At 39.1% G+C, this 14732-nt stretch overlaps 1 protein-coding gene across 38 annotated transcripts in view; it reads right to left on the reverse strand.

Annotated features, from left to right (window-relative positions):
• The window catches only part of CELF1 (CUGBP Elav-like family member 1), a 70581-nt gene that overhangs the window by 16830 nt on the left and 39019 nt on the right, over nt 1-14732 (reverse strand). For 17 of the 38 annotated variants that reach the window (XR_012673965.1, XR_012673964.1, XR_012673967.1 and 14 more), the window contains 9 exons: nt 14282-14416; nt 14021-14100; nt 13463-13624; nt 12007-12088; nt 8845-8973; nt 2178-2291; nt 1822-2007; nt 811-954; nt 442-541 (listed from right to left, as the gene is read on the reverse strand). Coding sequence is in view for 34 of the 38 variants with exons in the window: in XM_075152305.1 (XP_075008406.1) it covers nt 442-541; nt 811-954; nt 1822-2007; nt 2178-2291; nt 8845-8973; nt 12007-12088; nt 13463-13624; nt 14021-14100; nt 14282-14416 (1132 nt within the window). In the remaining 4 variants the exon portion in view is untranslated. The remainder of the gene's footprint in view (nt 1-441; nt 542-810; nt 955-1821; nt 2008-2177; nt 2292-8844; nt 8974-12006; nt 12089-13462; nt 13625-14020; nt 14101-14281; nt 14417-14732) is intronic. The other 21 variants (XM_075152296.1, XM_075152295.1, XM_075152298.1 and 18 more) reach the window with 13 other exon arrangements.

Genomic DNA, 14732 nt, shown 5'->3' on the forward strand with positions numbered 1-14732 from the left:
AAAAACTTCTTACTAGGGGCTGTCAGACAAAGCATTGCTTTCTGATGTATGGAACTTTGGCCAAAAGACACACAAAGCTCAGGAAATTAAAATAATATTTTCTAGTCTTCCAACAAAAATGAGCACTGCTGTTTGTTTTATAAGAACTCATACCTGGGAGAAAACCAAGCCTGGAAAATGTTAATCTATATATGAAAGCTCATTAAAGATACAAGACTGAAATCACCCTCTTGGCATTTTGTTAGATTTGTTTGGACTAGATTTGTTTGGAGTGAAGTAGCTGTCAAGGCAGTGTGGCACTTGTACCACTATTATGTTTAGGTCTCTCTTGGATGAAAAGTTGTATATCATTCCAGGGAAAGAGCATCCTCAAAATAAACTTCTCCAGGGTTTTGAAGGAACCCATTTTAAATAACTCCAGTCAATGGCTGGTATCACTACCTGGGGAGATCATTCCATGTGCAGGTATTACAGGCCGATGCACAGCATATTTTTGTGTTCTCACAAAGCATCAGATTGTCCACATCTTTTGACTCAAATACTAAAAAATACAGGATGTTATGTAGGCACAAAGCTATCAAAACCACAGAGAAAGGCTCACCTCTCCTATTCCAGGAAAAGCAAAAAGTCCCAATGAAAATCAGGAAAATACAGTTCGTTGCTGGAAGAGTTCGTATTTATTTATTTATTTTTTAGGGATATAGAGAAAGAGTCACTACTTGACTTAAAAGCTAGACTAGACAATATACTAGAAAAGAGATTATTAGAAAGAAGCCACCTTTCTACAGGTAATGATGAGACCCAACGTACCAAAACATTTGCTTAGATTGGTCTGCTTGTCAATGAAAACCTTGGCAGAGACGACATTTCCAAATGGCATGAACATCTGCAGCAGATCCTGATCCCCAAACTCCTGGGGGAGATGGTAGATAAACAGATTGGCTCCCTCTGGACCTTCAAACAACAAGTAGGAATATAAATTCAGAAAGAGCATGGATAACATAGGCCCACTTTACAAAAAAAGGTGAAAGAGCCATTCAAGCCAAATTTTCTAGATAAAACAATGAAACTGCTGTTTGCACTTCTGCAGAGTACTTGATTCCAGAATAAATCAGCATGACCCTTTGCTGGGATTGATTATTCAAATAATTCTAGCTCTTTCTCACCATTTTTGCTTGTAATTTCCACATTGTGCCAAAACTGGTTCACAGATTTTTGCTGCAATGAAAGCTGAACAATAAATTTGAGCTGAGATGCTGACTAAAACAAAAACGGCTACACAAAGCTTGCGGCCCAAAGCAGCTAAGTAAATCTCAATACAAAATACAAGCAATCACATTACTTGTAATCTGACAGATTCTCTCCTAAGCATCATCCTACATTCTGCTCAAAACTTACTCCTACATTCTTCATTACTTTACACTGCGTGTTAAATTGATTCTGAATCTGAAGAGTGAACAGATCAGCATTAAGTGGGAAGAGGTGAAGGACTAAGAAAACAAAATTAACAAAACCAAAACTGATTCTCTGACAGTGAGATGTATCTATCAGACTCATACTCCCCCGTCCTTTGAGAAAATGGAGGAGTACGATTACTAAGCATTTAAGACTAGACAAATCCTGGGACAAACCTCCTGTATAAAAACTACTTTGGACAGCCCTTAACAGAGACACCTCTCAGGTTTTCCTTCTTTATCTTCAGTAACTTTAGGATTCTAAGAAATGCTGCCAAATAAAACTTCTGCAGATAAGGTAGCTGCAAGGGCTGAGCTTGCCCTTTTGAAAACCCCTCTCAAGTTGTTTCTACAACTTTCTGCTTACCTTCTTTTTGACTTCCTGCTGCACCAATACTCTGCTGTGTTAAGAGACTCTGATTATAGAGTGTGGGCAATGCAGCAGCAGCATATTGCTGGATTCCAGAATAAGCCTGCGTGAGGGCTTCCATTGTGCTACCTGTCCCATTTGAGAGACCACCACTGCCAAGTCCTCCATTTAAGGCTGCCATTCCTGTATAAGAAAGAGGAAATAAAGATGACTGAGTACTTCCACTGAACCAGATCAATTACCTTTCAAATACTCTGCACTATTACAAAAAGGCAGAAAAACACCCCTGCAGAACTAGCACAGCCTGACGAATGATAATCAGCTATTCCCCCCACCCACAATACACAGCTTACCTGCTAAAGAGCTAACGTTGAGGCCTGCTGTAGCCCCTGCCAGCGTCTGCAATGCTCCAAGAGAAGCCATCGGATTAACAGAGGAGCTGCTACTGGAGCTAGGTGAGGAACCTGCTATTAAAATAAGATAATTAAACTTCAAGCAGTATTTTTTGGTCCTGAGAATTCAACTTCTTCATTAAGTTATTTCTGTAGAAAAGGCTAGTAAGGAACAGATCAAGGCATCACAGTATACTTTATGTCCAAAAAAAAAAATCACAAACCCACACAACTTGATTGATCATACTGCTTCTATCTTCTAATCCTTTCCTACAGTTTTGAAAAATTCCTACTTCATCATAATGTCTACTCTTCGTAGCAATAATAATTTCATTAAGTGTAAGACACCTAAGATTCAGACAATATACGAACGTTAGCTAAACTTTGTACCTCAACATAAGGTGACCAGCAGCAATGCCTGTTTCCTGCTGAGTAAAGTGAGTAAGAATTGCTACATATTAACATCTATCCTTGAAACATCACACAAGGTGAAAAAGACCTGAAACACAGATACTAGGGACACTAAAGAAAGCTCCAGTCAAACTGAACATATGGTTTTCCCATACTGCCAGAACAGGAACAGCAGATGCCCAGATTATTCTGACATGTGAAATAATTTTCCATTAAAAATCCCGCTGCAGCAGCTGGGGCTAGGGACAGTAAGAGTCTCGGAATGTACATCCAAAATACATAGTCCATCCTCTGTTCACTGTGCCACTAACATCTTCAACCATGTTTACTCAGTAAGAGAAGTCTACAGATACAGCACCTAGCAGACTAACAGCTTACAGGGCCTGCCAAATTCTACAACAGGTAGAGTTAGTTCTACAGACACAGACATCAAAACGATGAGAAAAAAGTTTGCCAAGCTGGTATATCAAAAGAAACAGAAGTTCAAATTTAGGTCATCTACAAAGATTATGGACATGATAAAATAAGAAAAGAATAGTATTTTTATGATTATATGGCAGTAGTTTTCCTAACAGGCTTGTGGACTACTTAGAAATCTGAAGAAGGTAAATAATAAATGCTACGCATATTGCTATTAATCCAGAAGTTTAAATTTACTGCACAAGATACAGAAAACTGATGCTGTAGAGGCATCTTGCAGTCTGCTTTCAAGAGGAATTTATCTGTCTGACCAAGTGGGTAACAGAACAACTGAAATTCAGGCATTTTCAGTTTCCTTTGTGTTTTTGTGATTCCCAGTTATGCTGTGTACGTCCATTAAAACTTTGAAAAGAATTGTTAGCATCTTTCAAGGAGATTCACACACACCACATATTCACTTCATATACGTGGCCCAAAGTCTCTGCTGGAGTGGAATATGGTAACTATTTAAATGGAATACAGCAAACTTGCCTAACAAGCCCCAGCAAAAGCTGTACCTAAAAAAAGTAGTTGTACCTAACAAAAGCTGCATGAGAACCCAGGGGGCGGCACTTCATATCACTGTTTAGTTTTTGCCCTGACAGAGGAAATGACAAACCTCCTCCAGGAAAAGTTCTAGACAAACTCTCTCAACAAGTCAGAAATTGAAAGACAATGTCCCAGACTATATATTAAGATGCTTACTCTGAAGAAAAGGAGATCATTCCCGTCTTACTATCAGTAGCATATTAAATGTTGGAATAATACAGAGAACAAGTTAAAGTATAACCCTCAAGTTGGTATAAAAAAATAGCACAGCTGGCTGAATAAAAGCCAGTGTTCAGAAATGATACAGCTGCTTCGATTTTAAAATACCACTTGTTTCTGCAACACTTCATTGCTAATCTGCATAATTCAAAAAGACACTACATTTGACAGATGAGAACACCATTTAAAAAAACCCCCGACAATAAAGTAGTAGCAGTATGGGAAAAAAAGAATGAAGCCAAGGCTAGAGAGCAAAGTAAAAGAGAGAACAGATGCCCTCCCTACTTTGAAAAGGTTATGATTCTAAATAAATTCATTTAAACCACTACAAAAAGCTGAACAGTTATTTTAGTTTAGCTGACTTTATCAGAAGTCTCTTTAAGCAAAACAAGAAATGCTCTATTACTGAAAACACCAAGAAAATTTAATATTGTTTGGTTTATTTTCTTTATGATATGTATATAGGAATTGCTGTACTGAGTCAGCACCCCATATCTGATGGTGACTAGAGGCAGATAAATAACAGTAGAGCAGAAATACAGGGCAATTACAAAGGAATAGGTATAGTCTATATACCAATGCAGCAATTTGCAAATCTAGGATTTTTTCAGCCAAGGGCAATGTCTTTGTATTAAAGTTATGATTTTCATTCATTAACACCGAATTGTTTGACTCCTACTATGTTCTAAGGCACGAGTTCTGCAATTTAATTGTGCACTATGCAAAGAAATAGCTCTTTTTCTTTTTGAACTGTCAGCTGGCAACTTCACCTGATATCCTGTAATTTTTGTCTTGAAATATCTAATGACTGGTCTTTCCCTATTCATCTTCATCACACCACTAATATATTTGTAGGCTTCAATCATATCCTCCTCTTATGTCAGTCTTATATTTTTCAGGCTCCCTTGTTGCTCCTAATAGGGAAGGAGCTCCACAGTTCTAGTCATCCTTTCTGTCCTTCTGTTTTTTGTGTATTATTTTAGATCAGAAAAGAGCACACAGTAATGGGGATGGAAAACCAATATAGCCTTATACACGTTCTTTACTCCACCCCTAATTCTTAACATTGTTTCTGTGCAGTTTTTGGTGGGTTGTTGTTTTTGGGGTGTTTTTTTTTTTTTTTTTTGCTTGCTACTAAGGTTATGTTTTCTTAAATCTATCTACTAAGTTATATCTAGTCAAAAAGGCTAACTCTAACAGAACTAGCTGAAAACACTTGAAAAGGTTTTCAGAAAATTTGAATATGTAGTAAAGAACAGCTAGGAAAGATAATGAAATTTGGACAAGGACATCAACTACCAACTTGTGGAGGTAGGTAAACTGAGGCAACAGTAAGCCTGTTCTAAATTCAGTCATCTAGCATCCAAGCAATGAGCTAAAGAGCACTAAAATTCAGGCAATGAATCTGAAGTAGTTCCAGTAAAAGCAGAATGACTATGATGTCTCTGAAAACAATTTTGCTGACCTTAGGGTGTCTCCAGAAAAGTCATCTAGTCTTTGCTGAACCTTTGATGGTTGCCTTTGAAAGGAGGAGGAATGGAAACATACATTATCTTTTGCAACCATTCTATTTTGCTCTGGAGCAGACAATTCTTATTGATGTCCGAGTCAAAAAGATGGCAGATGAGACACTCCAATCCTGAAATACTTTTAATATTTTCTTGAATGTCCCTTTCACAAGCTAGCAGTTTAAATGAGTTCATCTAAGGCCACAGTCTCTGTAACATGATTACCTATAGGTGGATGCAGCAGCAGTCTGTTCAGTTCCAAAGAGTAGCTGCTTTATCGCAAGGTTGAAGGTTTTGCTCCATCCTATTCTACATCAAAATACACAATACTGCTTGGAAATATCTAAACAAAATCATCTTAAATGAGTAGGAAGACAGCACAACCGGCACAACAACAATACTTAACACCTCCGAGTTCAACCATTCTGACATGTAACCTATGCATAGTCCACAGACTCTGCACTGTGTGGACTTCCAAGTTGCCCAAGCACAAAAGATATCAGCGCAGATGTAAGAAAATCAAAAAGGTAACTACGCATAATGATTGTCTGGATTTTTCCACCAATTATGCAATTTGAGGACAATCTGGGAGAGATGTCCAAATAAGCATCAGGTGAACATTTGGATGACAGATGGATAGAAGTCAAGCCGGTAGTCATTTCGTCTGTGGTTAGGTCTAAGAGGTTATCGCAGTAGATGTTGCCATATGTCCCACAAACAAGGAAGGCATTTACTAACACATGGTACTGAACAGCTATACACTGAGTTTTTTGAAGGTCTAGTCTGGTTCAGGAGGGATGCTCTGAATGCGTGGAGTCCAACAGCCTTCTATGTGAATACATACAGTGTGAGTACACATATAAATATTAATCTTAAAATTAAATATTAATATTAAATATGAAAAATATAATTTCAAGTTTGCTTTTATAAGAGATAATAGCTAGTTCAGAGTAAAGAGTTAAAAAGCTGTATAATTACAGGAAGTATCATGAGATTCAATGCTGTCTGTACACACTGAGGCTTCCCCTCCCCCAACCTAAGTACAGTTTAAAAAGTGAAGCATATTCCTACCCCTAATGAAAAGCACTGAAACTGTTTCAGAGTTTGATGTCAGTGACTACATTACAGACCACATATCCTCCAGAACTTTTTATTTCTTTTGAACAAAGCTAATCTCTACTCTTTAAAATTATACTTGAAATTAAGTTTAAAGAGCAATACAATAGTGACTACTTCATGTTACAAGCCTGTGAAGAGTGAACTGACTGATACATCTGTAGGATATTAATTCAAATGACCCATCATGATTACCTGATTGTTGACACACAACCATTTATTGATATGACTGGTAATCAGAAAGTTGTTTGGATTCAGCACGGAAGGTGCTTAAAAATGGACTGCTCCCCACCTCCTAGGCCCTCCACCAGCATGATCAAAAGTGGAACAGAGTCCTGAAATATCTCTCTCATCAAGGGAAAAGGAACCCGCAGAGCGCTGTGGAACAGCCAAAATTCACGGAGCGGAAACCAATCCCAAAGAATCACACAATAGTAGCATAACTTCAGTTGAAAGGGACCTTTGTGGATCACCTACTCTAATGGTCTGCTCAGAGCTGGTCTAACCTCTGAGTTAGGTCAGCCTGTTCAGGGTCCTTTCCAATTGCATTCTGAATCTCTGACATGGAGATTCCACAGCCCCTCTGGCACCTGGTTCCTGAGCTTAATCACTCTCACTACTGATTTTTTTCTTCTTTTATATCCAGTCAGAATTTTCTCTGTTGCAATTTGTGTCCATTGCCCTTGTCCTTTCACTGTACACTTCTGAGAAGAGGCTGTCTCTGCCTTTTCTAGCACGTCTGGCATTTGAACTTCACAACCTGCCAGTCCCTTTCCCCACCTCAACAAATCAAAGAACAAACTTGCTCTAGTCAGTAGACGAGAGAGCCAACAAAGAAATCTTAGTTCTAAACTCCAGTCACAGAAAATTGTAACCTGAGAATTCCAGCTCTGCTACTGCATGAGGAAATACAGGAGAGATTCTCAGAGATATTCACCTTCATGCTTTCTCCATGATGAAGAAGCATTAGTGCGTTATAAATGCAGCTCTTCTATAGCCTCAACTCTTTGTTGCTTTTTTTTTAATTATAGAATAGGATACCATAGCTGGGAGTCAAGATAAATTTTGAAATTTCAATCTCTAAGGATTGCAGACCACGAAGTTTTTATGTAAAAAACCCCTGTCCAGCAACAGAACACTCTTTGAACTGAATTCTTTCCTGGGGATTTCTCTAAGTAGAAAACTGTGCAAAGCACCCAAAGTTTAACTCCTGATCGTGTCACATAGGTTTTCTGAACAGCTTTTCCTTGTAATCTCTTTATAATCTCTTAGTCCAGCTCCTTGGTCCTCCTACGCCATACAAAAAGCTGCCTGTGGACATTTAAAACACCCCCCCAGCCCTCTTTGGTCTCTCACAATCACAGGTGAGGATATCAAATCTGTAGGCTGGATTTCAAAACTGGATAAGGAATTTGGCTTTTTATGAAAAACCAAAAAAACCAAAACCAAACCCACACACCACACCGTAGATGTTGGGAAACTGACACCCTGAAAATACAGGGTCTCCCTTCCCATGTCAGGATTTAGAAACAACTGAAAATAGGATAGAAATAACTGAGTAGAATACTGATCCTCATTTGTGGTAAAAACTGAGCATGTCTGATGTAAGCACAATTTAATTTATTTTTTGTTTTCTTGTTTGTTGCATTTAATGATCACATTTAACAATAAGGCACAAAAGAACACTACTTGGACATTCTAGCTTCTCTGGATAATGTACATAATCTAAAGTAAAAAAACGCAAAAAACCAAAACCAACCCCCACCAAACCACAAAAAAACCCAAAAGAGCAAGATACTGATATTTATGTGCAACTTATACACTCAGTTCTAGACAACGCTTTCCAATAAACGTGCTAGGGGTCTGTTTATTCTACTTCTATGAGATAGTTACAGTATCCTCGTCTTCATTAAGGCTAGAGGAATATAAACTGTACTGTTCCAGTGCACAGAATGCATTAGTTCATGCTTAAGCATCTTCTATCTCCATGTCCAGAGGAGCAGGGTACATCTGCCACAGTACCTGCCTAAAATCACAGATAAACCAAATAAGTGATGAGATTGTAATAACATAACCGGAAAGAGGTCACCTACCTTTCTGCTTCATGGTGACCTCAAAAATTCTTTTTACTCTAAATTAATCTGACCATTTGGAGGAAGGAACACAGCCGGTAAAAAAGCTTTTGCTGGTGGCAAAGATATCTACGCTAAACAAAGGCCAGTGAATCTACCAGTAAAACCGCTTATCTATTCAAGAATCAACATGTAAGTGACAAAAAGCTATAGACAAAACAGGTGTCACCTATCCTGAAACGGCTCCTAAGGCAACCCATGTCATAACGCACTACAGCATAGGCAGTCTCTTACCTGAGCTGGTGAGCACACTCAGGGGACTGCTGGAGGAAGTGAGTGCAGCGGTACCACTCGGTGTATTCTGAGCTGCACTGGCTGCAGCTGCTAATGCAGCCAGGTTCTGCAATTGCATCGCATTCAGTCCTGCAACACATTGAAGAATGCACAGAGTTTCTCCTATAATAGTCACCATCATCCAAGCTTAACAGATCCAGCAACTTCAGCACATCACAAGGGAGTAATAGGAAGGAGCTTAAAAACAACAGGCTTAATACTAGTTACCGATCTTTTCTACATTGCGATTCCTTGTTATAACTAAAAAAAGTAGGGTTTTTTTGCCCAGATAGATGAGTTTCCATAAAAGACCAGGTAGTCATGATCCCAGATGTAGACTCCAGAGTACACAAATTTTCAAGCAGTGTTCTCTCCAGTCACAAAAGCATTGCAGCTTTAACTGAGAGTTAAGCCAGGGTCTGACAGCTCATCTGCAAGCCGGAGAACTTGTCTGGAGACCAGACCAATAACCTCCCCTCTTGTCTCGTGTCCATCCACCCCCTTTGTATGGGAACAGCAATAACTGCAGAATTCTTTCAAGAAGGCCTACAGATCACCACGGCCACAAAGTCACACCTTCAACCCACCATTCAGCTGAGTATCAGCATGTTCTGTTTGGTCCCCTTGGCAGCCAAGATGCAACAGACAATTGTGAGACAATGTTAAGCGGCAACTCCTGACCACAAGATCAGCCAACGTACACGTAGGCTAGTCAGCTGGTCAACCAAAAGTGGTAAGGAAAATGGGAAACATCAGGCGTGTTGTGGGTAAGCAGCTAGGAGTACTGCGGGGGGAGGAAGGTATCCCTGTGTTGATGCACTTTTACTGGTCAATTTACTCATCTGACTCACCTTAATTTTGAGTTATAATTTTTGAATGAAACCATTCGGCCAGTACTGACACTGTAGTTTGCCCTTTTTTCCTGCCATGGGATTATCATCGATATCGATCTTGTTCTGAATTCTGAATTTTAGCCATCCTTTAGTAGGCTAGCTCCATTCTTCCAATTCTGCCTCTCTTCCCCTTTCCCTTATTTTCCCTTTTTGTATCTACCTTTGCTTATTCTAACAATTCTTCCTCTTTTCATCTGAATTCAGACAATCCCTAGTAATTCTTCCCTACAAAATTAAAACCAAAATTAAATTAATCACCATTCATATAACAACATCTGAACGTCCTAGGCAGATGTGGCACCTCATCTTTTGGATGCTTAGTAAGCACATATCTCAAATAATTAAAATCTCAGTTTTGTAATTTAAGTATGTAAACAGACAACATAAGAATGTAAATCATAATGCAATATAAACTATTTATTTTCTAAAAAACTTCTACTACCTTTAGTATAGTTCGTTTGGTTTTTTTTTATCTTTTTCAATTGTTCTCTCTTTGTGACAGGGTCTGTTTCCCTAACCACATTTAGTGCCTGAAACAAGACGATTCTGCCTTTATTTAGATTGTCAAAGTGCCATTGTAACATAAAAGCATGAAGTTAAAACCGAAGTTGTATTTTTTGTTTTTTACTGTGCTACAGAGGGTTAAAAGTGCAAGTGAAGAACAAAGCAGCTTGCTTCCTTTCTGAAGCAGTTTGGCATGTGCACACTGCACCTGTCCTCTTGTCATCACATTGTTTTCCCATCTGCTTTCAAACAGGGTCAAGATTAAATTCTGTCTACAAAGTCTGATATAGTTTGGGATCTAATCACCTACTTAAATCTTCTTTCTATGAATTTCATGAAGGGAGATCAGCTGAGATATTAACAGGACTTTGAAACTAAAACTCTTTCTGTGAAGAATCACAGACTTGGAATAATTCTTTCAAAACACCATGCAACGTGCTATTTATATATCTGAGTTCTCAATTTTTAAGGTGTTTTTTTAAATAGTGAAGACACAATTACCTTGGAAACTTCATAGGCAATCCCAGCTAGTTAGCCCCTTCCCCCTGCCCCAATCCTTATTGTAGTAACAATTAACATGAACTGCTGTACTGGTTTTCTCCTTTATTACCGCTTGCTTTTAAACAGACAGAAGAGGTGGGGAAAAAACCAGTATCACGCACATAACAAAATCTATTATAGATCATCACCACACAGGATATTAGTGAAACTGATTTTAAAAAAAATTGCTTTTGGCAAGAGTCTTAGATCTAAAGAGCTCTGAAGAGGTCTAACATGAAAAAAGTATCCTAAGAAGCTAAGGTTAGAATCAACCTCAAGTATAAATCAAAGTTCTTACAACGGAAACATAATACTTTGCAAAAGCTTGTAGTTGTAACTGATGGGTGTACCAACACAAGTCAGATGTACAAAGACACTTTACTTTCTTAACATTTTTAGATCAACCTCTGCACAGTGAACTACCGTACAACTCCAGGAGGCAATTTTAAAAGCTTGAAATGTTCAGTATTAAAACCAAAACTATAGTTTTTCTGCCAGCAGAATAATTTAGAGAATGGGGTGAATGGAGTTACTAACACGTGTTTTATTATTCTCCACCGTGTGAAGACAGAAGGGACAATCAATTTGCAGCCCCAGAACTGCTGTACTTAGTGAATATTCTGACTAGCAGTCCACAGCAAGGAATTTGGCTCATACCTATTAAGCTGATATTTTCCTAACAGCAGTGGCGTAATCCATCGTAATTCAAATGAAGGAATTAAAAGAACCTGAATGAAGGACTAGTTCACATTTCTACCAACACTGCATTTTAAACTTTGATGTATTTAAGAACAAGGAATTTAAAACAGGAAACCTAAGAATCCATTATCACTGAAACACACGCATTAGTGCTTACTTCAAAACACAATGTTTCAAATATGCACCTGTTTGGATGAAAATAAATATACAGAGCCATCTTTTAGTACCCATAAGGGAAGATAATTTTAAATGCCAGAGGTAGGGGAGATAACCAGCATGCCACAACTTACCTTCGGGACAACGGTTAACTAAGATTAAGAAGGAACATCCACACTTGTAGCAGAAGTTTCCTGTCATTCCAAAGCAGTGTGTAAACTCAGGACTACTTATTTCAAATAAGGTTAATGTGTCTACAGCCTTTTGGCTACTTTCTCTACCTTCCTCTTTTCTTTGGCACTGAACTTGTCTTCTGGTGGAAAAAACTCACCTCCCATTGGGTGGAGGCTGCTCAATGTGTTCAGGTTCCCAGATGACGCAGCTGCTGTCTGCTGAAGGAGCTGCAAATAAAGCTAGACATTACACCAAAAAACAAAACAAGAGTGAGAGTGAGGGCTTGCTCCGCTTCTGGGAGAAACTGCATCACACCACAGCCAGAGCGCCGTCACAAAGGGAACTCCCACTGCCCATGCACCACATCGTAGCAAAGCGTAAAGAGAATTCCCCTCACACAATACAGCCAGAGCATCACCATAGTGAAAATCCACGTTGCCCATGCATCACATCGCAGCCAAAGCAACAGCACAATGCTTTCCCCACTCAACATAACCAATGTTGAGGGAAGTTTATAGCTAATACACCAAGACAAAACCAGTAGAATCAGTAGTGAAAGAGAACTCCTATTCAAAGCACCTCAGGCAGGATTGCCACCACTAAGAATACACTACCCTAAGCCAGACTTTACAGCTGACACTGCCAGCATAGGACAAACGGCAAACCAAAACCAAAGAGCCACTGTAAGAGAGAACCCCCTCCACTTTCCTTAAGCATGAAAGAAATTTCAAGCCTCAGCTCGGAAGCTGTTTAGAGGGATTTCTTATTCCTTTCTCCATTAACTATGTGTTGTTATAAAAAATTCCAATCTACCAAACCTAAAGCAGTAGTAAAAGAGAGAATGCCCCCACTTTAACAGTACACCATACCAAGAATGAGATGAAATTTTCTGTTCCCTAGACATTATATTGCACAAATACAGTTCTCATAGCTACTCTGGCAACCCACATGAGCCAGAGCACATGACCTTATGAAAAGTTCACCCTTTAGGGACCCAGCATAATCAACTAAAATCAGTGACAAACAGCAGACTACCTTCTGTTGTGTCATTTTTGCTAAAGAGAGTAGTTTCTGTCTATTTTCCGTAGGTTTTGTTTTTGTTTTTGTTTTTTTTTTTTTTTTTACTGTGCACTGTCAGCTCCTTGTTGCTTCCAACCTGATCACCTTTTCTATTTGGACAACACCAAGTACTGTTCTAGGTTTCACTGGAAGGGGATGAGAGAAATCAAGGCTGAAAAAGGAAAAATGGAAAAGGAATACAAGAACTATGTCATCAGATAAACATGAAAAGGGCATGTATATGGGTAAACAGAGGAAGAAAATCTTCCCAGCACAAAGTCATTCTACAGAAGACATGGTGGGGGGGGAAGGGGAAAAAAAAAGTTTCAGTAGTCAGGGCTACTGAGTGACTGGGGTTGAAATCCTCACTTAAATGTATCCTGACTAGCTCTTAGCACATAACTTAATTTCAGCCTCCTCATCCACAAAATGGGGATTAAGAACCCTGCTCCTATCTATCAGGAGCCTTCTAAAAATGAATACATTAAACACTACAAGACAGTCAGACACTATAATCCTTGAAGAGATGAAAAGAACCCAAATCAGAAACTCACTGCTAAGTATTGGGGTCCAAGTGTGTTGAGACCAGCCAGGTTTCCCCATACTGAGGCAGCACTGATCTGTTGCATTTGTTGCTGGAGTTGCTGAGCAATTCGTTTCTGCTCTTTGTCCTTCTGCGTGTCTGCAAATTTTACCACAATGGGAGAAGAGCAACCCTGCAAACAGCAATTCAAACAATTACATACTTGCTATCCCCAGCAGTCATAAAAACACTGCATTAAGACCCAGTCATTGGAAGCATTCCCCTCCCCCACATGCATGCATACATACTTTTTTCTTTTTTCCCCCCCTTCCCAAACAGCATATTTCATTAAAGGCTCAAAATCATATTTGCTTTTAATTCTATTTTGTATTTTGGTATTTTCTCTGCAAATGAAGTTTCTATCTCAAGCTCTAAAAATAGGAGCAGAACAAATGCAAAGGTCCAGGAGTAGTATTTGCGAAGAAACACACGCTGCACTTATCCTTCTCTCTGCTCTCTAGTCCTCCAAACGCCATAGTGACTGCCTGACAAATTACATCTTCTCCTGACACCCACTAACTTGTTTTACCTCCATGGTTTGTGCTTGGTGCATTGCTTTGATTGCTGTTTGTGCCATGGCTCTTGTTGTAAAAGTCACAAACGCACAACCTGGGGAAAGAACAAAAAAGAACCAAGTCATTCACTACATCCACAATTACTGGGATGAATAAAGAAATGAAAATGCCTACAGCAGGGGGGAAATCACAGAAAGAGCTGAAATGCCACCTTGAGTTGCAAAAGGCAGCATCCAGTGGAGAACCTTGAACTGTCGGAAAAGCTTCCTGCTTACCTCGGCTCAGGCCATCTGGGCCCCGTAATATCCTGCATTCTTCAATCTGCCCAAAGGGGGAGAACATCACTCGGATATCATTTTCATTGCACTTCTTGGATATCATTCCAATAAACAACTTCCTATCTTCTACTGCTAAGAAATCAAAGGATAAGAGTATTACTAGCAAATATGTGCTTACTAGATCTTTTTTTGTCAAGTCGTCTCCATCAACTGCAGTTATTTCCCTTGTATTTAGGGTAGGGGCTTGTCAAAACCAGACTCCCAACAATGGAATCTCTTCAATTTAAGAGGATGCATATGAGATACCTCAATGAACCTGAAGGACGCCTGTTTTATGATGTTTTATGTTTACATTTTGCTGACTCTTTCTCCCTTGCAAGCCTGTGAACTGCAAGAATGTAAGAAAAAGAAAAAAAAAAATCAGATTCAGCACTTCCCTGAATCTCCT

The sequence above is a fragment of the Calonectris borealis genome, chromosome 5 (genome assembly GCF_964195595.1).
Source record: "Calonectris borealis chromosome 5, bCalBor7.hap1.2, whole genome shotgun sequence".
In the NCBI taxonomy this organism is placed as follows: Eukaryota; Metazoa; Chordata; class Aves; order Procellariiformes; family Procellariidae; genus Calonectris; species Calonectris borealis.